Here is a 26,740-nt window from a genome sequence, read left to right as displayed (position 1 = left end):
CAACGAAGTGAAAAGGTGAACAAGTTCACTAGATATTGATCAATGAAATTGTAAGTATTCTAATAAATTTGTTCACTTGTGGTAATTTTCATCAAGTTACATGATGTACAATCAACCCCAAGATGTTAAAAAATTTAAGTAAGAAGGGCTAAAGTTCTGTCTCGGGTCGTGTAACGATTATTATTTCGCGTCTTTTTCTCAGGAACAGATAAAATCACAATTCTTGATATTTCTAATATTTTCTTTTTTTTTCGTTCAATTCACTCCGCAAAGATCCCTCTTCCGCTGCTGTGCAACGCGTGTGACCGCTGTCACAGTCGCGATAAGAAAATTACGTGGGGTAGTGTGTAATTCTTATTCACGGATGGAGAGAATCGGCGACTTGAATCGCGGACACCACCGATATTCCCACATTTATCAATGAATGCCGCTTCGTGACCATGTTCTTGTCCCCTGCTCGAGATGCGAATCTTTGTCGCAGGGACAAGTTTCGCGAGGTGAACGCCCACGGTGTGTCGGTGTCGGGACACGTATGGAGTACGAGAAACGGCGACAACAAAGCCTCGAGAGTGGAGCACACTCGGATGGGGTCCTCTGAAAGGGGTCCTACGTGCTCTCGCGGCGTTGCGTGTCACCGCGAGGCGACACCGCAAAGGAATTTTTCTGCTCCGGGGAATCGTGTCGCGCGGGGCGAATCGCCGGCGCCGTGGACAACTTGTCGCGCTCTCGGCGACGGCGGACAATTCGATACCAGATGGCCCACGGCTGCATCGCGTGCAATGTCACTCCAGCTGACGCATCGGAGGTCGCGTCGAGGAAAGCGGTTGCGGTTCGTCGTGTCTGGGAATCGATTCCATCGAGATTTCGTTAAACCTCGACCGCATCAATCCCCGCGTGTCCAACCCCGCGTATACAATCTTGTGATCACCTGAAAAAAATCTTATTCTTAGAGAATATCCTCTGAATCCTCAAGGGAATTCTTCTAAAAGTAAAAGGAAAATGTTCCAAGCACAACATTTTTTAAATTTTAGAGGAATCTCGTCTTGTATCTATAATACAAATCTTGTTCTTAATAAAAATTTCTTCTAATGAGAGAGCATTTTCTGTACTCTTCAAGTAGAGAGATATATATTCTTCTTGATTCAAAAGTTAGAATAATATCTAAAGAAGAATTCCGATTAATAATTAACTTCAATAAGAAAGGAATATTTTTTCAGTGAAAAATTTCGCTTAGAATATAGGATTACACGAAATAATATCTTGCAATTTGAGTTTTTTTTTGAGTGTTGGAATATTTTTTTTTTAATTTTAGAAAAATCCTTTGAAGGTTATATGTAAGAAGATATTCGCCGAAAATAAAATAAAATTATATTATTTTGGATGATCAAGATGTCGGCGGATGCACGTCGAGTCGAAATAACGAGAAACAACGACGGTAACTGCATTTTCCCGCCCTCTTTCCGCAAGCAATTTTGTAAAATAGCCTCGCGCGCTGGTTCAGGTAGCTCTTATCTAGATATCAGGTACTCGTGACGGCTATCTCTTGTTCATGAAGCCGCGTTCGGTTCCAGGTGCCTGATCATCGCGATAATATCGCTCGTGGTGTGACGCGCGATTGGCTATTAACATCGGCGACATGAGATCTCCGTATGAGGTGCGAACATATTCCAGTGGTCGATGACGCGATAAAGACTGACGACTTTCTCGGCCGATTTCGGGATAAATTTCTTTCCTCACTCTTAACTTGCGCATAATCTCTTCCAATAAGCATTTACGATAATGGGAGTGCGAAAAATTAATTTGGAAAGTTAGAATCGAGGATATCACGGGAAAATGACACGAAATTGCCTTAAGAAAAGTTACGTAATTGAAAAAGAATAAAGTATGCTTGTAAACATTCATATAAAGGATGTCTTGAATAACATAGTTACTCAGTAAAAAGTAGTAGTAGTGTACGTGCAAAAAGAAAATATATAAAAATTGTATGAATCCCAAGTCACGAATAAGTCACGGTTTTGAGTAGCACGGAACCAATTGACATTTGTATCGGAGTATATTGAATAAAGAAAGAGAAGAAGAAAGAGCGCTTGTCGACAACATTTATCTGTTTCGTATGCAGTCACGACAAATTCGCCAGGAAGAGTATGCGTGTACAACCATCTTTTTCTAATAGTCGTAACTTCCGCGACCACGTGGTGGAACAACTGTGCTACTCGAGAGTCACCCGAAGAAATAATGAAAGACACCGCTCGAGAGAATTCGGAGACGTCGCGGGAAGAACCGATATGCCGATATTGAAAATGATCGGTGTTGAGAATTCGCACAGTCGACGTCGAGAAAGAAAAGGAAAAGACTTCGATGAACAGAAACGTTCGACTCGCATTGGCCCGCGCGATTAGTCCAATAAAGAGCGGCACCTTACGATCGATCGGCTGTCGCGATAAACAGTTTCCCCCCGCGCTTTCCCTCTCGTTCCGGTCGCGTTCGACGGATTCGCTTGTTTAGCGGCGTAATTCCGCCGGGCCGGGACACGACATGTGCGGGACGCCGAAATTGCCGAGGCGATCTTTATCGGCGGTGCCCGAGCGCGCGAGATACGTGGGACCGATATTCACGGTTCGGCATGGAAGCTCGCCCGTGGCGTCTGATTAAACGGCCGAGTGGCCACGCTCTAACGTGTGTTTAGAGCGCGCCGCCCGCTCGCTCACCTCTATACGTGCAACGACGGCGCGTCCGTGGTACCTGCTCGTACCACGGCGATTAGTTCGTATCGCTCTTCGATTAGGGAACGAGCGGGGCCACCCGATATACCTGTACGCGGCCGATCGAACGGCCGTGCACGCGTGCCCGATGTCGGCGGGCGATTGCCGGATGCTAGACGCTCCCGAGTCTCGGAGCGCGATTCGCGCAGGTGTGTTCTACTAGGGCCGAGCTCTCATGGCGGAAAAAGCGCCTAAAAGCAGCCTCGGCTGGCCGCGCTGCCGCTGAGACCGTATCGTTACGGTGTATCGTTGTGTATAATCGCGCGTACACCGCGGTGCTTGATGATACATCCGACGAGATAATGAGGAGAGTCTACTTTCGCGACGGTGCGCGAGCACCACGCCTCTATTCCCGATGATTCGCACGGACCCGACGATATGACAATTATTGAGGCGTACGAGGCGACGGTTGTGTGCGTTGCGTCGGTGAGCAGGTTGAAAAAGAGGGAGGGAGAGAGAGTAGAGTAGAGTTTATTAATACTCTGGCAGTCAATAGCTTCCTAGAATTTGATTTAAGAAGAATCAAAAGCGCAAATAGGATGCCAAATTTAAGCAAGTAGAGATATAAGTGACATACTGTGATTATTGTACTATGAATACAAAACACAATAAAACTGAGAGATAGAGAGAAAGAGAGAGAAAGAAGGAAGAGGGGGTTTGAAAGAAATTGGAAGCACTGAGCGTTTTGTCGTGATTTGTTAAATGTTTGAGTAACTTTTAAGATCGAACACGTATGAGGAAAAAGGGAGAGCTTGTAAGTGTAGAGAAAGAGAGAGAGAGAGGGAGAGAGAGAGAGAATAATCAAGTACACAAACTGTGCATTGTAATTGCTTTCCGGTTAATGTGTTTCTCACGCGACCAATTAAAAGTTTAATGACTGACGGCCACGAAATAGCTCGACTTTCTTTCTCTCTTACTCTCCTCCTCTTTTCCTCTCTTTCTCTCTACCTTCTTCACACTCCGCCTAAATAAATAAGTAAATAAATTGAGATCTAACAAGGATGAAAGACTTGGCCGGAGTTATTGCTTAATCAGCCGCGTTAGAATTTAACACGCCACGTTGCGCATCTGATTTCCATATTTTCATCTTCATTACAGATGCACCAAAGAAAGTAAAATTAGAGTCGATCTTACCTCTGGGAAAATTCTGAAGGAGCCGAGGCAGAAAGGCGCTCACCCGCGGCCTTTTATTTTTCGGCGTTCTTTTTTCGTTTATAAATTTTACGGTGTAGGGTTTACGTAAAATCGACAAGTTTTAAAATTATCTTAAGTGATCCTTCTATGCTGAATATTCACGATTCTTCGCGATCGCAACAAAAAATAGATGAAAAAATTGCATTAGCCGAAGGGCGACTGTAAACTGAATCGACGTAGAAGCAATAATATATTTCGCGGTGCAATAAATCAGAGAGAAACAACAACGATGAAATTACTGATAGTATCAATCGCACACATTCATCGAGTGGCAAGGATTTTCACAAACAGAGACACAATTATCAATTGCATTGTCGGGAAACGTCGAGATATTCGGAGACTTCAATTACCATTCTATTTGAATAGAATTATACTTTCTCATACTGAATTGAATCAAGATTCGCGAATAACGGCACAATCGACTCGATCTCTTTGACGTCAGCAATAACGATTTGTATCCGCCAGTTTGTGGAACTGCATTTCCATCTATATACGTAACATAGACTCATTATTTGCATTTCAAAATGTGCTCTATGATCTATGATCGCGCAGCGAGGCTATCCTAATCAAATTAATTCGACTTATTTGATATTCTCTTTCTCAATTTTTTTCCCGAGTCGGAATTTTCTACCTTCTTGCTATTCCATTCAATACATATTTTGACGCTAAAGAAAATGAAAAGGGATATTTTGAACATCATTAGAGTCAAAGTAAGAGTAAATTGTATCATTAGAATTAAAAAATCTACTTTGCTAACTTAGTTCCTACTATGTTGTAGAATTCAAGATTTAACATAGGGCCAAAATTTCGACTCGGGTTTTTTTCCATTTGTTCTACTTTCGCATTATTTTGAATGAAATTACTTATTTTTGCCCACTTAATTTGCGCTTGAGGGGAATCTTCCAGTGTACATAATAAATTCCTTTATCTATATCAGTAACATCGTGGAATTTCATTGTCGTCGTTTGTGGTTCGTCCGGCCCAAAGTGACCACGCGAGAGCGACGGTGAGGCCCCGGCATAGTTGGACGCGATGGACCGGGGTTGCGCGGAGGGAATCGATGGGCGAGCCGACGTTAACCGGGAGACCGCCTTCTCTCTCCGTCGTCTTTTCCTTTTTGCCTTCCTTCTCCCTGTCTCCTGGCCTCCCTCCCCATCCCACTGCCGCCCTCCTCGTGGCGAGCTCCCTACGAAGCGTGCACCTACCTCCACCTTCCCACCCTCGTTCTCCCACGCTGCACCTGTCGTGCGCACGAGAGCGTCGGGAGAGGTGGTAGAATAAAGCTCTAGCCGGGCGAGCGCACGTACTCGGTAAGGTCGAAGCCACGCTAAATCCATTTATCTCGCGTACGTCGGTGCTACGTACACGTTTACGAACGGGAGAGGAAGATAAAGAAGGGGCGAGAGAAAAAGGACGAAGAGAACGAGGAGGAGGTGCAAAGAGGGGGATGATGGTTGATTCGCAGAGACACACCGAACAAGTATCGCCTGGGGCTTCAGGAAGAAAATATGGGGGGAGGGGAACATGATTTCTGAAAAAATAGATTCTTCTCTTTCCGTACGATGTTCGAAATCGTATGGAAGATATATTGCAGTCGGACAAGATGGTAAATTATTATCCTCAACAGAGCTTGTGCGAATTCACTTTATCGGAATGCAAGGGATCGTGACTGCGCAACTGATACGCGCTGCACGTGTTGTTCGGAAGATGCAGTCTCGTGAGAATCGCGAACGACTCGTTGGAGCTCGCGGAGGACCTCTCGGAGACTGGCCGAGGCTCGATTTCGCGTGCACCCGTTATTAGCCCGGTCGGGACCGTAAGTTAACGCGAGAATCGAAGGTCCTAATCTAATCTGCCTAGCCGATTAAAGGCCGGGGTCCGAGCGGGGGCCCGCGGGGTAGCGATTCGGGTCTTCTTGCACGCCTTCTCGCTCTGGAGGAGGACGAGGGACCCCGCTCGACTTACGTGTAATTATGCGTCTCGTTCGAGTGGACCCGCACACGGGACACTTCTAATTACCGTGGCCCGCCTGACGGTGTCAGTCCGTCGTTTCGCCCTCGCGGCGAGAATTAGCGTGGCGACGGTGGATTTATCGGTGAACGATCTCACCTGTCGTTGTTTTAGGGGGCCGACAACTAACTAATAACGGTGACTATTAGTGATTTGCGACGCTCTCTCGAATATTCCACGCGTTGCATAACGTGGCGTAAAAGCACACCTGGACACGTCGTCCTTACTCATGGACTGTTTCGCTGTTTTAGTAAAAATGAATTATTCATGAGATTAATTGTAAGACATACTAAATTACGAAAAACATTGATAAGATAATATTTGAAATTCAAATAGAGTATAAAGTATAAGTTCAATCGATTGTATGACTCTACCAAAACTTTATTGTACATTCTCTTAATCGTCCCGGTATTGTTAAAGTCCATCTACAGTAGGATTGACAATAAGACAATTGACAGTAAGACGTAAAGCAGTAAGCAAATTGACCAACCACAGTTGATTATTCTTGCAATAATCGACCGTGATTGGTCAATTTGCTTACTGCTTATATCTTATTGTCCAATCCCATTGCAGATAGCTTTTACCTCAAATGAGAAAACAATTTTACCGCACGGACTGAACGTACGGCCGGCGAAACTGTGAAACTCGCCGTTGTATCGCGAGTGTGATTCTTCAGCGTCCAGACCGGGAACAACCCTTCCGCCGTGGAGATCTTCTTCCTTGTAGGGCCCGCGGATTAGTAGGCGTGCACGGTGCACGCCCGCGAGATCCTCTGATAAACGATCCGGCCAACGTCGCTGGGCGAACGAAGGATCTTCTTTCCGCGAAAACGAGGTCGAGCCGCGTTACAGCGTGGGCGTGGTGAGGTTCTTTCATTTTTGCGCGCGCGAAACGTATCCGTTCGCGTCGACATTTCGAAAGCTCGAGATGAGACCCCCGGCTCTCTGGCCGGCCTTTAATAAATCCCGATTAGCCAACAGTCACGTTACTTATCAAAACACTGTCCTCTCGAGTGCCTTAATTTTGGATCAAGACGTCGGATCGACCGTCTCTCTTTTTACAAATTAACAGCGACCGCGTAGTCACGTCGTGCGTGTACGAAGTTAACTCGCTCTAATTACGACGCTGCGCCGAGATACACTGGAAAGATAGGGGGGAGAAAAGGAGAAAGACGTCTCCGCACTAAAGAGAGGAGAATTTGCAATTTGTTTTGATAGGTATTTTTATTTTCATAATGATGAGAGTGTTCTTTATAATCGATCTATAATATACATCGTAGCATTCGGTTTATACATAATTACAATTGTAAATCTCGTTCGCCCTTAATGCGTAGTAGTAGTGGGTTCGTCGTGTGTCGCGAATGGGAGAAGGGGGAACTTCGCTCGCTGTTCTCGCGGTAGGCGGAAATGCAAAACGTAGGATCGAAGGCTCATAGAAAAACGCGTCTCCTCGTCTCTGCGTTCGCGCGTACGCGCACACGTCGCGCGCGTATGTCCCAAGGAATATCCCGGCGCGCCGCGACATCGGGGCGCGCGCTGACAAATTATCCTTTTATTTATATTTATATATTTATATATATATTTATATGTATACGTAGATATACGAAAATAAAGTATATGTACAACCAAAATCGCGGAAGGAGCTCGCGCTGCCTCCCGTACGTTCGCCGATCCTCGTTTCGGAAACATGATTCACCTAGCCGTACGATCGCACGGGAGTGCCCGGCTCCGACGCCAATTTATTTATTCCACGTGAAAACGACAACGCGATTTTACAAGTCTAAAGGAGGAAGTTACTCGCGGCAGTGCCCGCTACTGGCCGCTCTGGTACGATGTGTCTGTCTGTGTGTATGATGTGTTGTGCGCACGCGCGCGCGCGCGTGTGTATGCGTGCGTGAAGTCTGTCGTGTACGAGTCATATGCGTACGCCTCTGTGTGTGCGTACACGTGTGTGTCGTGTGTAGAGAATAGGGGGTTCCTAGGAAACAATAAATAAAATCTATCTATTCTCATTTATCTAGCGCGAGACGCCATCGCTTTGATTCGCTGGTCGATCCACTTGTGTTCGCCGTTCGTCCATCTATACCGATCGCCCGACCGTCACTCTCCCTTCAGCCTTTGCCGAGCTGTCGAGGGTGTCCCCTCCCCTTAAACTAAGATTGCATTTCTTTCTAGCTGCCGTCGTCGCGCGACGTGACGCATATCGCTCTTTCCTTAGCCCGGCTATAATACACCGAGGAAAGAGCCCTTCCCCCCTCCTCCTCCTTTCTCTTTCCTCTCCTTCTTCACATCTCCTCCTCTCCAGCCCCGTCACCTCTCTTTTCGTTTACAAAACTAATCGCCGTTACACGTCATCGCGCGTCGGGCGCGCTGGTGGAGAGCTTACTCGATATAATTACGCGTTTACATTGAAAGGTACTATGTGTGTTTATTATATACAGCGGTAGTAACTGGTTACTGGTTAAATAGTGGCGTTTATTCGCTACGTACGTTATCACAACGATGATGAAATTTAGTTCTTCCTAGGACCGGGATATGTCGCGCCTCGGTCCGCTCTTCTCTCAGCGCTCGTCCTTCACCCTCTCTCTCTCTCTCTCTCTCTCTGCCTCCGTCGACTGATCCACCCCCCCTCCCCTTGATTGATTATGTCGAATAGTCCCGGTGACGAGACAGAAGGCGAGACAACATGCGGCCGTCGCGATTGACGAGCGAGGGGAAAAATTAGCCGGACGAGACGACGGAATCTACTTCGGCTCGCCGTGTTTTCGCGCTCGCGAGAAAAAAGGGAACGAATCGCGCTCACGCGTCATGCGAACGTGGAGATCTTCGAGATCGGGCAGTTTAGTCGCGACCAGTCGGGTCCTGATTTTATTTTACGCCAGCCAGTGTCGCAATGTGAGATTGCTCGTAGTGATGATACGAAGGTAATGATGCCACGGATACGTCGCGCGTCGTATAGTGTTCGGTTTGCGATTAGCTTCGAGTCGGACGCTTCCCTCTCCTCTCAGATCCTTCAAGTCACGCGCATTTGGCGCAAGAGACAAATGAAATGAAACCGAACGCGATATAACGCGCGACCTTCCGCCTTCGCTGCCGACAGCGCGAACCGAGATTTCCAAATTGACTAGATCAGCCCGACGAGTCGCGGGTTGCGATTCCTGACGAATGAATGCGAGAAATGGAATGAACTGGCAGGCGAGGATGATATTACCACACTGGAACTGGCTTGTTATTCCACGGGCGGGCGTTTCACATGGGCGACCAACGTAACCCACCTCGTGTCGAAATTCGAGAGTCGATCGTCACGTGGATGGTCGATCATTCCGCACGCACTCCGCTCGAGATATTGCACGTTTCTTCTCGTTCTTCTCTTCTTAACACACGTCCGTTTTAAACGTATCGAGTTCGGGACAACAGAGCGAGGCTCCCCGTTGACGAGGGCAGCGCCTGCTGATTCGCCGACCCTGATCAAATGCGAGATCATCGGCGACCATCGGCCCGAGTGCGCCGAGTCGCCGTTTAGGATTTTGGCATCACAGTAGGGGATAATAGTCGTGTCCGCGGCCGCAGAACGAGGAGATCGGTCACGAGCCGCTGCTGGTGGACAAAATCGGCAGGTCGCGGTGAGCCTGTGGGTCCCTGGAGTGCGCATCCCGCACTGCTCTGGAGCCGAAAACGCGCTCACAGCCGGGTACGGTACAGCGAGCCTCCTCTACCTTGCGGTCGTCCGAGCCTGGTGAAGACACGGGTGAGGCCGAGATGGACGCCTGGTGCCTGGTGCTCTGCTCCTGAGTCAGTTTCGTCAGATGGTTCAGATGCTGATGGGCGAAACCGTTCAAGCCGGCTAAGTGAGAGGCGAACGACGAGAGACCCGGGAAGGTGGCGCCCAGGTGTGGCGGTAGCAACAACGGGTGCGGCGGCGGTATCCTCGCCGCCAGGTCTACCGCTGACGGTAGGCCAGGTGCTAACGGGTACGCGCCTAACGCGCCTATCCCAGCGTCCGCGTAGAGCCTCGCCAAGAACTCATTGTGCAGCAACGGGTTCATCTGCGGGTCGTCGATGCGCGGTGACAGACTCGACGGTAAGGTGGATGAGAGCGGCGGCGGGCTCGACGAGGTCGACAAGAGCTTCCGGTGCAGATTGAGATTCGCCGAGTGGCGGTCGCGGGAGCGTTTCGACGGGAAAGCCGCGTTGCAGCCGTCCACGCTGCAACGGTGCATCAGCTTGAGATGGACATTCTGGTAGTGCGTCTTGACGCCAAAGTGGTTCTGAAAGACCTTGCCGCAGGCGGTACAGCGACGCGGGTTCTCACGGTCTAGCGGCACCTCCTGGGTGCTGACGAAGCCGCCGTTCTCGTAGCGCGCGTACGTGATCAGGCTATTGTCCATATCCATGGCCGCTGTGGAGGGTGAGGCGCTGGATGAACGAGAGCCATGTGAGGAGTTGTCCATGGTGGTCTCCTGGTGGGTCGTGAGGCTGATAGGGCTGGTAGAGCCGCGGCCAGACCTCGAAGCCACCCGCTGCGTCTCGGCGTACGGCATCGCGCATCGACCCTGCGACAAGGACTCGAGTTGACGCAAAGTGTTGGTCGAGGAGTCGTGGGAGAGGTCGTCGGCTGTCGTCGGACGGCTGTCGACCGAGCTCGGGGCACGGGGGGGATCATCGGGACGCTCACCTTCCTGATTGCGCAGCGCGTCGTCCACCTCCTCCTCATCATCATCATCCTCCTCGACTTCCTCCATGGGTTCATCATCGTCGTCCTCCTCGTCCTCCTGGTTCTCCTCGTCGTTCGCCGCTGTCTCCTTCTCCGTCGTCATCGTCATCGTCGTCGTCGTCGTCGTCGTCGTCGTCGTCGTTGTTGTTGTAGCCATTGTCGTCGACGATGCCATCGTTTCGGTGGGTTCTCTCTTCGCGTTCCTCTCTTCCTTCATCCTCATCGTCTCACCGTCGCTCTCTGAACTGTGCCGTCGGTCTTTCGGTTCCGACGACGAAATCGCGACGACGTCGGAATCCTTCGCCGCCGCTGTTGCCGCCGCCGCCGCCGCCGCCGCCGCCGCCGCCGCCGCTGTCGTCGTCGTTGCCGCGTTCGGCATGCTGGTCGACGACGGCGCGTTCTCGGTCTTTGGTTCCGGAGTGATCTGTCGTTTTGGCGATTTGACGCTACTCGCCCTCGAGCTCAAGTCTCGCGGCTCGTCTTGAGGTAGATCCTCCGCGTTGTCCTGGGAGGAGAGAGTGTCGCGTCGGCCGGTTGCCGTGGTTGCTATCTCGCGCTCCCTGTCGGCGTCCGGGGAGCGCGAGTCCGATTCGCGATCGTGAAAGCCGCCTCTGAGATTTCTCGGCGAGCCGGGTAGCATCTTTCGCTCCTCTGCCTCGAGCCTGGACATCGACATGTCCTCTGGCTGGTTTTGGAAGTCCGCCATCGGCGTCGCGCTGACGCTGTCCGACAGACACCGCCGTTGAATCCGCTGCTCCTCGTCGTTGGAGGAGTCGCCGTCGGTGGACGAGGAGTGTACTTCGGCCGGCACGGCGCATCTGGTGGGATGCTGCGACTTCCTCTTGCGCACGCCCCGGCTGTGGAAGGAACTCGAGTTGAGCGAGTGTTGGCTCACGGAGAAGGACTGTTGATCGAGTGTGCCCATCGAGTCGTTGTCCTCGTTACTGTCGGGATTGCTGGCGAGATCTTCGTCAACGGTGTCGCCGAAATAGAGCTTCGGTCGTTTCGCTAAACTGAAGTCAGCCGGCTGCTCGTCATCATCGTTTCCGGCGCGCAACGGCAACCTGGACGGCAAATTGCTGGTCTCGTCCTCCGCGACCACGACGATCCCACCGTCGTCGTCGTCATCGTCTTCCTCGCCCTCCGGTATCATTGACGACGCTTGGGTGGACGGCGAGACCGCGCCCAAAGCTGCACCACCACCGCTCGAGTACGAGCCCCGCGTAGTCGTGGTGCTGGTCGCCGCGGTCGACAATGCCGCGACCGGTATCGTCGTCGAGGCAGTGGTCGTCGACAGACTCACGTTCGCCGACATCCTCTGCTGCAACGCCTCGTCGTACGGTCTGCCCTGGCCGGGAGTGGACGACAGATCCAAGTGCTTGAAGTCCAACGCGCACAACGAGGCCGGCGAACGAAGATCCGGTGGCGGCGTGAGCAACGGAAACGAGCCGAACGGCAGATGATTGAGTCCGGTGGCTGGCACCGGGAGGCCTACCTGCGGTGGCAACACTAGGGCGTGCGCCATAGACGAGCGGCCGTCGTGCGGCGAGATCTTGCGGCGTAGATGCGGCGAGTGCAGCTTCGGGTTCGGGTTGGCGCTGTGACGGTTGCGCGACCTGCGCGAGCTGAACATCATGCTGCAGCCCTTCACGGTGCATTGGTGCATCTCGCGCAAGTGCACCGCGCTGAAGTGGATCTTGAGCGCGCCCTTGTCGCAGAACGTCTTTAGACACACGTTGCACTGTACCCTCTTCTTGCCGGTGGTGGGGTTGATGAAGGGAGTGCCGAGATTCGGTGGCATGTTCGCATGGGCCGCACTCCACTGGCCGCCCGGCCGCTTGCCCGGCGAATGCGGCTTTCTGCCTGGTATTCCAGGTGGCCTGCCCAACGGCGCCGCTTGCAGCGGCAACGGATGCCGCTCGCCTAAACTGCAGTGCTTCGACAACGAGTCCCGTCTACTGAGATTCAGCGCGCTGTCCGAGTTTTCCTCGTCGTCTTCGTCCTCTTCGGAGCCGAACTCGCTGCTCTTCTCGCCGCCGCTGTGCACGTCCGCGCTGTGCACGGTTAAGCCGATGCCGGGCGACTTGCCCAACGGAGGTGGTGGGAAATGCGTCGGGAAGCTCGGCGGTAGCGCACTGGACGACACTGCGACCGAGAGCGGGTGGCCGAAGGTCAACGCCGACGAGGAGACCGGCGCGACTGGCATGTGCGGCCTCTGCAGCTGCGACGTCGCGGACGAGTGGTGCGGCGGGCTGTGCGGACTCTGGGGGTTTCTCATGGACTTCCGATTCTGCAGTAGCTGCTCCGCGGACGGCGGCGGTGGCGGTAACGGCGCGAACGCCGGTAAGCCGAGGGTGCCTAGCTTCCGAAAGTCGAACGGTTGCATGCTCTGCAGCCGGTTCAACGGCGACACCGTCAAATGCGAGTCCAAGGTGCGCGGTGGTGAGTTCGTTCGGCCGGGATTGCCGCTCGTCGACGAGGAGTAGTGCTTCGGCGCCGTCGGTGACATCGACGGATGCGAGACCGGCGGCAGCGGAGGCGGCGGCGGCGGCGGCAACGGCGGTGGCAGCCGGGTGCCCGGCGGTGGTAGGCCGCAGTGGAGCATGTGCAACGGCGGTGGCAAGTGTGCTAGTGGCATCGTCGGCGGCGAAGGTCGTCTGCTTGGTGACATAGCATCCGTACCCGGCGTTCCGGCGGCCAGCAGCAACTGCTGCACGAACGGACGCGTCTCGGCGAATCTGAGGAACTGCTGCAGGACCAGCGGCTCCTCCTCAGCCGAGCAGATGCTCCATCGGTCCAGCACCGGGCCGTTCTGCGAGTCCTGCGAACAAAATGCCAAAAGGATTGCTTCTAAGCGGGAACTTTACCTTTCAAAAGTGACGTCGCGTCGTTGGCACTACGCGGAGAGAATGTTACAGTTTTCTTCTCATACCAACCCTTTCCAATTTTACCACACCGAGGGAGGAAAATGGTTCATCTAATTATAGTTATTTTTGGCCCTAACTATATCTTTTGATTGTCCTAACGCAAAAATGCCAGTAGTGACATATATATATATATATATATATAAGGTAATTATCACTAAAATTATAATAGAATTTAATTAAAAAAGCGGTTTTTTCTTCATTAAAATTTACACTAATTATTTTGTGATTATATTTATATGATTATAGTTACAAGTACGTAGCATTTTTTCTCAGTGTATGTTTCTAGTAGTGCACGAGTAGCTGAAGAACAAAGCAATTTCTTAATAGCACATTTCAGTTTCTAAACTACATGAGTAGCACTTATGAGATGAAAGAATAATAAATTTTGCAGAACGTTGATCTATTTCTTCATTACAAAATTTTATGATGATTTTTACTATAAAATTCTCTCCGTGTACTTACTTTGGTAAAAGTGACTCTTGTTGTTATTCAAGAAGTAACAAATTACAATTTTTTTACTATTTTCACATCAAGTTTGTAAGATTTCTCCTTTACTTGTATCTTACATGTTACGAAATAGCAGTAACGATATATATAGTATATTTGTTACCGTTACACTAAAAATATAATTTGCGCTTTCGTAATTGTTATCACGAAAAATAACTTTATCACTTAAGAAGGAACAAATAGATAATTTGTAATGACGACAACAGTGACGTTACAAGTAACTACTCCCCAGAAAGATCAATCTACTAAAAGGTGTCTTAAAGACACCCAAAAGATGTGCTATTTTTTTTAGACATCTCTTGAACGTTTTTGAAACATCATCTTTTATTAATTTGTACCGTCTGGGTCGCATTACTTCCCAACTCTTCCAAGTTAGCACGCGTGCATGCGGTGATGCTTTTGTCCTCGACGAGTTACTGTCGGAACGGGATAATCGAAACAAGGTTTTTCGTCTGCAATATCATACGATGAAAAGACAAATGAGCTGCTTCTTCTTCTTGTTCTTCTTCTGCTGTCGCGACTGCAAACTGAACAGTGCGATATCACGCGCCGTTTGGTAATTTACGCGGAAAAGAACGCAAACATGCGTGCGTCACGCGCGCGAGATCGACTCGCGTAATCGCGCAAGTTGAAAAAAAGGAGGAAGAAGAAGGCGGACACAGAGTGCGCGTTTACATTTTCATTCGGCCGTAATTATACGCCGCGGCAAAAATCGCTTCCTAGATTGTCAACCGCAGAAGGTCAGGCGTACCGCGCGCGCTCGTTCCGTTACTTTTGTGAAATGGCATGCGCAAAAACCGGCTGATAAATAAAAAGGATTGATTGATGACGCTTAATGGAGCGGGTAATTAGTTCTGCTTCGCCTGTTAGCGGCGAGATTGCACTTAAACGCGTTAAAGATTTAACCTTGCATCTTGCCGGATACGTACTCGATCTGTCTTTCTCTCGTAGCCGCTGTTAACGACCCACTTTTTGCGATCGGCTCTCAGCGATTTGTCATCGCGCTTCGCTGGAAAAAAAAGCGCGGAGCACATAGTGATATGAATAATCTCATCACGCGAAGACTGCGGACTTCTTCGCGGAGTCGATTTACTTCTCGTGCCGACTTTCAGGTCGCCCTGCTCCCTAGAAATGCGGAATGTTCACGAAACGTCGGAACCAAACACAAGAAACACGCGGTCCAAACCCGAAAAACAAGCAAGGTATTGGATAATATCGCGAAATACCGATTTATTTCTCGCAAGAAAAATCGTAAGGCTAAATCGGAATAGCGCGACGCGACACATGCGTGTAAGGGCGGATTTATATCTCGGTAGAAAAGCAGAAGCCAATCAGAATTCGCGCTAGTAGAAAAGCAGAAATTGGTCGACTATTACTTAATCATCAGCACGAGTTCTGATTTGCTTCTGCTTTTCTGTCAAGATGTGAATGCGCCCTAAGAAGAATCGTGCAGCTCCATGTACTTGTTGCATATCCGCGAACAATCGCGCTTGAAAAGCGCAATGATCACTGTCATGCGCGCGAATCCCCGCGAGATACGGAGATCGGTGTTCTCGCGGGAACGTGTGATCGCTCACTCATCTCTCCGATCCGTCTAATCTCTGCCGGCTGGCGTCCACGTCTGCCCGCTGTGACGACGTTACGGAACACCGGACGTTCCTGTCCTCTTTGTCGCGAGTCCGTCTCGCGATCGCCTCGGCTTCTCTTCGCCGAGACGTCTACTCGCGCCTTGACGTCTCTCCCGATGAGATACGCATCCTGCCGCGAGAGGGAGGAGAGCGTAAATCTGGCGATACGCTTTCGACTTCGGCCCGCGTGCGGACGTCACGTATCGCGCTCGCGGCTGGAGTCACGGCTTCTTATAAATTCAGGGTGGCCGCGTATGTGGAGCGACGCAAGCCTGTCCGTCTGTCCGTCGGTCGGTCGGTCCGTCTCTTTCTCTTCGCCGCGCGCTCGCGCGGCTTGTATATTTACGCATTCCGACGGACCTCGACGTAACGCAGGACGCCCAGCGCCGCGACGCTTTTCGCGTCCCGTGTATATTTCTTCAAGCGCGCTCGCGTGCGTGCGCGCGCGCGCACACACGCACGCACGCACGCACACGACGCCGGGAACGAGAGACACACTCGCCGGGATCTCGACGCGGACACTCGTGACCGCCGCCACTCCGGATCCGATCGCGGGAACGACGTCGTTATTTTTCGCCCCGGGCCAACCGCAAAAATAAAGAACGTCGGACGAATGCTGGCGTGCGATCGCACCGTCAGATACATGTATAAGTGTGTATGTATATAGTATATGTATACGTACATATATGTACATACATATAATAGGCCATGAGGAGTTTTTGTTCTCTGATAGAATCGATTCGGCGCGTCGCGCCGTTATGGAGCATCTCGAGCCGATCTATATTTGTTAAGTATCTCGCCCCCTCCCGTTGCCTCGTTCCTTTTAAACACAGTTTCTCCTGTACACGTAACGTTGCAGGTAACGGATCTCGAAATTCGAATCCATACTAGTCCGTAGCGGGAGTGAAGTGAAAGAGGCGAAGTAACGCGTTCGAGTTTGCAGGTCGATATCGATTCGAAGCGTGTTCCCCGTACGTGTGCAAGATAGACGACATCGTGAAAGGTTAGGGTTAGGGTTAGATTAGGTTAATTGGATGTGTACACTTCAGATTCCATCTTATTGTCGACAGATCGATAGTTATTAAAAGTTTTCGGCTAGTCGCGCATCCGCATCTAGCTATATATTTTTCATGACTGTTGATTAATTCGGTAAGCGAGTTTTCCCGATTGATTAACAGTAATGAGAAACATGTAATTAGAAACGAGTGTGACTGGTCGAAAATTCTTAGCACCAATCGACCTATCGAACGGTAAGGCAATATCGATCTATCGAATCTGTGAACTAAGAGCGCAGAGGGCGTCGTTGTAGCAGCGCGATGTATTTACGTTACGTTAGTAATTACGCAGCCATATTAGATCTTTTCGCGCCGAGCAGCCGCCATTGACACATCGATCTACATCGCTCCGCGCGTTTTACGCGTCCTTTGTCCGTCGAAAGTGGGTCTCGTGCGAGTGTCGAAAATAGCGATGTGCGATCGTCGGGACGTATGGCGAGGACGTTATTGGTAAGTGAAACTTTCCTCGCTTCTCGGTATACGCAAGCGGTGCTTGTCGCGGCGTCTGTTACACTTGTCATTACCGTCGAGTCGCTCACAAGTAGGAATAGAATCCGACGATTCCATAGTCCGACTGTCGGGCTTATTAATCGAGAATTATAAGACGCGATGGTAAGCAGAGAGGGACAGATAGATAACATGACGCCAGAGATATACGCGACACGGAATCTCAGTAGGTAGCGTCAGTCTGTTAGCAAACCGATGTGCATACACACAATAGAGGATGAACGAACATTTATTTTCTTCAAAAAGACGCCAAGAGACGCGCGTACGAGCGAGCGCGTGGCCGACGGTGTCCAAACAGCCGATCGAGGATAATCGAAACCATATGGATGGAGAAAGAAGAGAGAAGGAGAAGCGAGTGCGCGCGAGAAAAAGAGAGAGAGAGAGAGAGAGGGAGGAGAGTGAGAGACAGAGAGAGGGGGAGACAATGAATAATGTTTGACGTACCGTTACGTCGCGAAGTGTAATTTCGCGATTTTTCATTCCGTTCGCGGTAATCAAACTTCACGCGGCGGCGACAGCTGTGACGTCGCGGCGTATGTTATTTCTCTTGTAGATCGCATAGATTATCGTTTGATGAGACGCCGGTGTAGCGTAATGTCACACCGTTTCTCGTGGTAAGCCGCCGCGCGACGTTTTTTCCGCGCTTACGTTCTCCACGGAGGGCGCGCGATGCGCTCGCTCTCTCGTTTATTGGCGCGTCGTCCGCGCATCGTCGCGTGTATGCAATTTCAAGATTTTTACACGCGCATTGTCGTACCACGGGAATTCGTCACGGTGTTCTTTGCGCACGTCCGTTTTCCCTCATCGATCATCGGACGATACGCGCGTGTGCGCGCGCGACAAAATCGCGAAAGTACAGCTCCATCGAAAGTTACGGCGGAGCGCCTTGGTGCGCGCGGCTGCATGCTTTGACGCCCGGCGCATCGTCGAGATCGAAACGCGCGCAAGACGCGAGATACTCCGCGAGGCTCTCGATCCTGATCGGTGTGAAATTGCGCGCGAAATTCCCTCTACACGGAGAGAACTTTACAGTAAAAATCACTCTAGGATTTTGCGTGCGATCGAGGAATAGAGGTAGACATTCTATAGTAATTCACTATCCTTTCACTCCATATGCGTTACTTGGATATTTCAGGAATTTAAATTAAAACACTTTCTATGTTTCTAACGAAATTTGCTATGTTTCTTAGCAAAATAGATCTTACTGACAGTCTATTTTCCTAAAAACATAGTAAAATTGATAGAAAAACATAGTAAAAAAAATTTGTATGCAACAAAACTATAATATTTTCGCTGTATTATACCCGAGAGTCAAAATTTTGATCTTACTTTCGGCCTCAACGTTTTGTTTAACGACTATTTTGATATTCTAAAGAGTACATCAACTTTTTTATTCTATTTAATCTTATTTTTATACTCTAAAGAGTACATCAACTTTTTTTATTCTATTTAATCTACTAACTTTGCGCCGAGAGGTCCTCTTTAGAGATTAATTCTTTAGGTATTTTGTGCGTTTTCTGTCATTTAGGGCCGGTTTTTCAATGATAGTTTAAATTTAAATTTCAACTTAAACTCGGTTTAAATAAAACAAACGCATTGTTAGAATAGAGCTTAAACTTGAATCCAAGTTTAAACTGTTAAAAAACCGACCTTTAGAGACGTTGAGTAAGATTTCAGTTTCTATATGTATTAAACATACATCAATCCAAAATATGCAGATGTTAGAAAGTTCAGGTCGAAAGAGTAGGACTAAAGTTTCGACTCGGGTACACTCGTGATCGGATGATTAGTCTTAACGAAATGAAACTGGTTCCGTTTCCGTCGTTCCTCCCTAGCTAGAACCTCAGAATTGAAATAAAAAGGAGCGAATGGAAGGACGCGCCGCTTCAGAGATTTCGGAAATCGCCTCTCGCGAGGCACGTCTTTCTGGTGGCCTCATCGATCAGGCAGAGCGATCTTTCTCGAAGGTCGCGCGGACGCTCTTTCCATAGATCCCATAGATGTTTCACGAGAGAGATTTGACGGTGCGCGTCATCGTTTACCCGCGGCCGTACTATATACGCCGTGCGTGACGCTCTGGGGGAGGAACGAAAAAAGGGTTCCGCGAAGCGCTTAAACGCGTCTCTCTCGTCCTTACGTGAAAGGACCCGGTCGTGTCTGAGAACGCAAGACTACCGTGTATATACCGTGGGACTCGAATTTTAATCCCGCACGCGAATGAGGCCCGTTCCGACAACGCTCCGACCTCTCCCCCTCCTCCTCCCGCTCTTCCCCACTCCTCCCTTGTTCTCCCTCACCGAATTCCGCAGCGTGGAATTTCGCCGTTCCCGCATACTCCCGTGTGCCTGATGGGACGCGAAATGGGCGCGAAATGTGTGGGCGAAGTCGTTGGCAACGAGCGGTCAGAGACGCGCCTTATTCTTAAATTCTATCATCTCTCTCTCTTTCTCTCTGTCTCAAAAATATCAGATTTGTCTTCCAAACACACGAATCTGACGAGACATTTGCAGCACTTGACTTTGATTTGGATATCGCGCGTCGAGTTGTCTCACAATCGTTCTTTATTGCAATAGCGTTTTGGAAAGATATTATTTAATAAATGTTTGTTGAGCCAACAATGTATGAAAATCCGTCCGAAGTTTCTTATGAAATTCCACGTGACGATTGCGCAGTGCGCGCAACGAGCTCAAAACTCCCTTTGTCTCCTTGGGGGGAACTCGTGCGCCTTTAATTAAATTCGAATAGGGATAGGTGTAATTAATTTAAATAATAGCGTGCGTCCGAACGTTTCGCTTATTATACGGAACGCGACGCAGACGAGCCTGGGAACTTCGGTGGCCGGAGTATACCCCGGAATAAAGGAGGCGTTAAGAACTACGCGAACCATTACCACGTTATTGCATAACGGATAATTACGAGAGCCCGAAGAAGTAAGATAAACCTCGTTTTACTCCTGTTCGCTCATTACGATTTTCTCTCTCTCTCTCTCTCTCTCTCTCTCTCTCTCTCTCTCTCTTCTCTCTCTCTTACTCGCTCTTTTTATTTCGAGTATACTACTGTACTATTTTTTAATTAAGCGGGTGTAACTTAAAGTCACATGTTTAGCATTAAATATACGGTGAGAATCCGCGAGTTTCTGCGTCTCGATATCTCACTTTAAGGAGGTTTAAACGGAGAGACTCTCGAATGCTGGGGATATACAGTCTCATATTTCGTTGACATGTAAAGTATGTCAAACTGAACACAATTCCTCTATCATTTAGCAAACAACCGCGTCAAAATTTCCTGTTATTAATTAATGAAAATTAACGAATGATCTTTAATTAATAACTAAAAAATAACATGGTTATTTGCGAAATAGAAGTGTTTTATTCAGTTTGACCTGATCTATAAGCACATGACTATAAGTGTCGCTGTCGCAGCTCTTTTGCCGTGCAAATGTGCTATTAAAGCACTTGCTACGTTTCTAGCAAAATTTATCATGTTTCTTAGGATAGATTCTACTGTCAATTAAAAACTAAAAGCTACTAAAAACGACAAAATTGGAAGAAATTCATATGAGAAAGAAAAGTGTAATATTCTCTCCATGTACCACGGGAACAAAAATGCCGACGCATAATTTAAGTCTGAACGTTCGAGTGTTCGGGCGAGTATTTATAATAGTATATAATATTTTAATAATGTAATTTTCATGTTTACAGACGAACAACACTTCATTGTATCGAGTAAGAAGATCGCTCTATTTCGACGAAGTCGAAATTCGAGACAGTTGAAAGGAACGGGGACAAACGACGAGCGGAGGATAATTATACCTCGTGCCGCGCGTAAAAATAAAAGGTAAACAATTTACGATTGAGTGTCGTTAATGTCAGTCGAATATAGCGATTTTCCGCGGCAACGGAACGTTATCGCGTGTCGCGCCTGTCGGCCCAGGCCGTTCCAGTCGGTGGCGCTATCTGGCGACGCTGGTAGCGCGCGGCGAAACGACGCAGTTCGGTTTTCACCGCGAAAGATGCAACGGCCGCGATCGCGCGCGACGTGGAGGTGGAGGAGACGGCAGCGGTGGCGGTGGCGGTGGCGACGGCGGCGGTGGCGGTGGCGGCAACGGCAATGGCATCCGTGACTGGACACTGCATATGATTTCACGCTAAGTGGGCCCTGTCTTATTCGTGGGTAGAAATCGTAAAGATCTCGCGTGGATATCCGCCGCTAAATTAGATTGCAGCTACCTGCGTCTATCCTCTGTCCTTTATCTCTTTGTCTCTCTCTCTGTCTCTCTCTGTTCCTCTCGCGGAATCACTCTCTAGCCGAGGCTCTCTGTCGCGAACAACGCAACTACGCCGTTTTACTTCGCTTCGACTCACGCGCTCTCGTTAAGCGATGTGACGATCGCGCGAGAGAAACCTCGCCGTAGATCCGACGAGGAGTGCCCAGAGCTCGGTCGCCGGGCGCGTCGTAAAACCTAACCTAACCTAATCTTAATGCGGCGCGCAATTTCACCGAAGTGACGAGAGCGAGGCGACCGGAAAATGGCGCCTTTCGCTCGGTGACTTTGCCCGCGGTTTCGAGATTTTTTCACGCAGATTATTGCCGTTCTCGCGAATGTGAAGAAGCCTCGCGAATATCGTCCCGATGTAATGCGCGCCAAAGGAAAGTATATGTACGTAACGATAAACGCGGATCTATTTTATCTATTCGCGTCACATTTGCCTTCTGCTTTACTCGCGTATGAAAATGCGCGGATACGTCATGAACTCCGCCAAGCTAGCAAAGAGGCGAATGTAATCTCGCAGATATCAATCGCGACGTATATCATACTGACAAAACTCGGTACGCCGTTCGTCGTCGAATAGTGCGTCGCGAATGCGTGACAAGTTTGACATGAGAAACAAGGGTAAAGAGAGCACGGAAACGTTACAATTCCTGCAATTGAATAGGGGCCAGATGAAAGTTCGGCGACGTGAATTAATATCTCTGTTACCGCAACCGGAAACATTCGCCTGAACATTTAGTTGTATTAAAACTTGATTGCAATAACTGAGAACAATCGACTGAGTAGAAATATCTTACAGAAATCTATCTGTTTCTATGCACAGAAAAATATACACTGCACTGTCAAGCAAATATTATTTGTTCCAAGTATTTCGTAAGTTTCTATCTGCTATTCTATCACAAATTCTCATCACAAGCATCAAATTTATTGCATATTCTGTATTTCCTCTAATAAGTCTGACCTAGTAAGTCAATCAAGAATATTAAATTAAAAGAGAAATTGCTTGCTACATAAAGCTCTCATCAACTTTTTATTAGATAGAGTTTTATAATATTCTTGTGAAGAAAATAAACCCTTTTTTTGAGCATATGATAGTGAACTTTTCTCGAATTTATGATGAGTATATTTTAAGATTGTTATAAAGAAAATATTCTTTGTTAAAGATAACTATTAAAGTAGAAAAAAACACCAATTCCTGGATACGTATTTAAACCTAGACGATTTTATTATTTTGATCTTTAAATATGGATATTTAAACATGGAATATATGTATGTATTCAATATATGCGTGTATGCTTTATGTTGAAAAATTTAAATATTCATATTTAAAGACCAAAACAAGAATGTTTATGATTGAGTACGCGTCTAAACATTGGTACTTTTACCTTGCTTGAAAGAAGGAAAGTAAAGTGAGCAATCGCTTTTTTTAGCAGTGGAATATTTCTCTGTGTATACAACCGAGTTTTTCATCTGCCTCCTATTAGATAATGAGAATATCAGTTGCACCAGCAGAATTGTTATTTCCGTGTGGGAAAGAGAACGAGCGCCTCGCGGGAGTTGAGAGAGCACCCAAGTCGAAATTTTGATTTACTACTTTCGACCTTAACATTCTATTTAACAATATTCCGTTTTAATACTCTGAAACCTACATCGACCTTTTTTGATTCTATTTAATCTACTACTAACTTTGCCGAGATGTCCTCTTTAGAGTTTACAAGTGGCATTTTGTATGTTTCCTGCCATTTCGAGGCGCTCAAAAAGACTGCAATTTCCATGTGCATTAAGCATGCACCGATCCTTCAGGATCATTCATATACAGATGTTCGAAGACTCAGGTCGAGAGTAGGGCTAAAATTTCGACTCAGGCGCACACACTGTCATTACTCGCGGTCATAACTCAATCCGGCCGCGATGGTCCCGCCGATTTCAGCGAATCCGCGACGTTCAAGTACCAACAATGTGACTCTGATCGTTCGATCTTACGCGTTTAACGCCGGCATTATCGTCGGGTAATTCGTCCGATCGCCCCGGGCGTCGGACCCGCCGAAACACGTCCCGCAGCGCATCCCGGCGCGGTGCACGCACGTGTGTGCACACGCGTTCCCCGAGTTCCGGCACCAAGCGAAGCGCCATGTGGAACGATTTACACACGAAACACGTTTCCCGTCGTTGTCCCGTCGGTTATTAGCCGCCGCGAATCACGGGAACACCGCGTGCTGAGACATCGCGGCCAATCGTGGGCGATTAGCCGTGTCCGCGATCGCGGGAGTAACGGTATTCGGTTGATACGAGTGAACGTTAATGCGATATTATTTGACGATGCGGCCGGAGTTTTGACACCTCGTACGTTGTGCGAGAGAGCCTTTGTTAACATCACTCTTGAAGACGCGAGCATCCGCTCGCCTCGAGCAGCTGAAAGGGACGTGCTTACAAGATATGAGCAATTTATCCAACGGATAAAATATAGAATATAATAAAATCTAGAAAATCTAGAAAACGGATAAAATATAGAATATAATAAAATCTAGAAAAAGAACCTCACGGTCAAAAGTATTTCGCGCCGTGAAATTTGTGTGCCTTTTCAAGCTGTGCATCGGCCAACTTGCCTCGAATAGTCGAAAGAGAGGCGTGCCTGCAAAAGTTGCGCGATCTAAGGTCGATTTATCAACAGTTTAATTTAGATTTGAGTGTAATCTTGGATTAAATTACTATTGAAGAATAGTAGAATTCATCCAACTATAAAAGCGCGATCAAAAGTATTTCGCGACATGCTATGAAATTTATATTTAAAGACTAAAACAAAAAGAATGGATCAGATACGTGTTCAGGGTTGGTAGTTTTACCTTACTGCGATTTTGATTTTCAACATGAAATCGCTATCGCCGGGTTCTCGCGATCGTCGACGAGCAGCTCGACCCGGGATTCGCGCGTTCCGGTTACTTTCGCGATAATGTCATGGCATCTTAGTTTTCGTCAGAAGTCGAGCACGTACTCTGTAATTTTTCTCGTATTGATTCGATCCTTCTGCTGCTCTCCCTTTTTCCTCTCTCTCTCTCTCTCTCTTCTTTTTTCCAAGGGCCCTTCCTGTTTGTCGTCTCGCCTCGTCATCGTCATCAATCGGACTCGATCGTTTCGGTAGCCACATAAATAGCATGTCCAACTTTTAATTCGCCGATTGCGCGCCAGATTTTGCGTTTCCGCTCGAACGAGAACGATCGACCCGCGATGCTCCCCTCGTCCAGCAAACACTCCCGGATCGTCTCCGCTCACTCAGAGAGAGAGAAAGAGAGACGCTCTGTAATTTACGGTTTTGGCTCATGCTCCCATCGAGGTGGAGTAATGACAGGTCGATCGGCTCCGGGCTACCATCTTTACCGGTTTCCGTTGGCCGGCCCTTGTCTGCTTTACGTCGCCACTTTCGATATTACGATTCTCCGCGATGCTTCACGGCGACGATCGATCCTGGGGTCGGGCGATCTCGACGGGTTTCGACGGGTTCTGGGAGACTGTCGGACCACCGGTGAAGGACTCCTTGCTGTCGTCCTTGACGCTTCTGCCTCAACTCGATCAACAGTCGCAAATACTGGCGAATGATGTAGTAGTCACACGCGTCGTGTACCGGGAAATAGTCCCGGTGCGTATTGTATGCGTTTTATAGCGGAGATACTCTAATCATCGTCCGCGCGTTGCATCCTCGCATAAGTAGCATCTATTCATCCCGAGCGATTCGCGTCCGAGCTTCCTCCTTTTCGATTCCTTTGCGCGCGTGCGAGAGAGAGAGAAAGAAAGAAATTTACGGGCCAGTTATTGTTTCTTGATAACACCCTTATCGTCCTCGCTATCGTATTTGCGCGAAAAATTTACGTCGGCGTTTTCGTAGCTCGTTGACAGAAGTGTTATCGTCGATTGCAACATTCGTTTCCTAATATTCGGAAGATAAATTCATGACCATGTTCGATTCTCGTGCATACGCATTTCGAGGAATTGTATCTGCAATTTGCGCGAAATATTTCGTATACAAGTGTGAGCTTCGCGATTTTTGATTCCGACTCCAACAACACATTCCGATTAGCATTTCGACTTTTATCCACCGGAGGAACGTGTCAGATTTTGCGATCGTGGAAAACTTTCGGTTTCTCTCGGAATAGGCGCATTCCAGCGATCATCGGCCGAAGCGTCGAGGAATCCGTCACGCTTGCCGGCCTTTTCACGGCTCTTTGGCGCCGAGATACGTGACATCGGGGATCGTTGATATCGTATTACCGATACGTTCGTTTTGAAAAACTTGTTTCCGACGAATTTTGAGACGCATCCTACGTCCAATGAGAAAAGCTATCTTGTCAAAAATTACTCAAAACCAAACTCTCCCGTTGGACATTGGCTGCGTTCCGAGGCGCGTCGACTAAAACGTATTCAAGCTAAATAAATGCATCCGTCGTCCATACGGAGGAGATATTACAGTAAAAATTATGTTAAAATTACATTTCTTTTTACATTTCCTACACAATTGTACTGAAATTACTACAGAAAGTACAAATTACTACAGAAGCAGTAAATTCGACGATCTACCAAATATACATGATATAAAAAACATTCAAACATTACAATAATTTTGTTGTAAAAATAGTCAAACATGATATTTTTAAGTTATATAGTCATTTTGATTCTGTATGCTCCACGATGACAAAAATTTTGCTGCAATTTTTACCACAATATTTTCTCCATGCAGACTCCGATTACATCCGCGATACATTACACCAAATAACGATTTGTTCACGAAATCAAAGATACTTTTCATATATTTATCGTTTTATATTTTCTTCATATAACGTCCTCATTAAATTACAGTCTCCGTCGAGCCTCTTGCACAGGAAAAATTCAGTTCGGGTAACTGAATTCGGGGATCAGATGAAAACCCCGCTGACAAGAGAAATTACATTTCTGTTGCTGTGACCGAAAACATTCGTCTGAACGTTCAGCTGCATTGAAACTCAGTTGAGATAACTCAGAGTGATTGACCGATGAGTAGAAATCTCCTACAGGAATCATCGTTCAGTTCTCTAAATTTTCTGGAGTGAAAAGTGGCGGTATTTTCACTCAAGGGGATAGTGAAAATACTGCCACTTGTAATCGCAAGAGTGAATGTTCCGCTCAAGATTAGAGT

The 26,740-nt window shown here is 48.2% G+C and overlaps 1 protein-coding gene across 3 annotated transcripts in view; it reads right to left on the bottom strand.

Moving 5' to 3' along the window:
• Positions 1-7,183: 7,183 nt before the first annotated feature.
• LOC116849943 overlaps positions 7,184-26,740 on the bottom strand; it is a 336,196-nt gene continuing 316,639 nt past the window's right edge. The window contains exons 5-6 of one of the 3 annotated variants that reach the window (XM_032827637.1): positions 11,275-13,500; positions 7,184-11,235 (exon numbers count right to left, since the gene is read on the bottom strand). In XM_032827637.1, coding sequence (XP_032683528.1) covers positions 9,550-11,235; positions 11,275-13,500 — 3,912 coding nt within the window. In that variant the 3' untranslated portion in view covers positions 7,184-9,549. Of the gene's footprint in view, positions 13,501-26,740 lie in introns of all 3 variants that reach the window. The other 2 variants (XM_032827638.1, XM_032827636.1) reach the window with 2 other exon arrangements.

This window comes from Odontomachus brunneus, unplaced genomic scaffold (genome assembly GCF_010583005.1).
Source record: "Odontomachus brunneus isolate Ranch 3 - 2012 unplaced genomic scaffold, Obru_v1 Obru_scaffold_129, whole genome shotgun sequence".
Lineage (NCBI taxonomy): Eukaryota > Metazoa > Arthropoda > Insecta > Hymenoptera > Formicidae > Odontomachus > Odontomachus brunneus.
The sequence above is the reverse complement of the archived record's forward strand: the minus strand, read 5'-3'. Positions and strand labels throughout refer to the sequence as shown.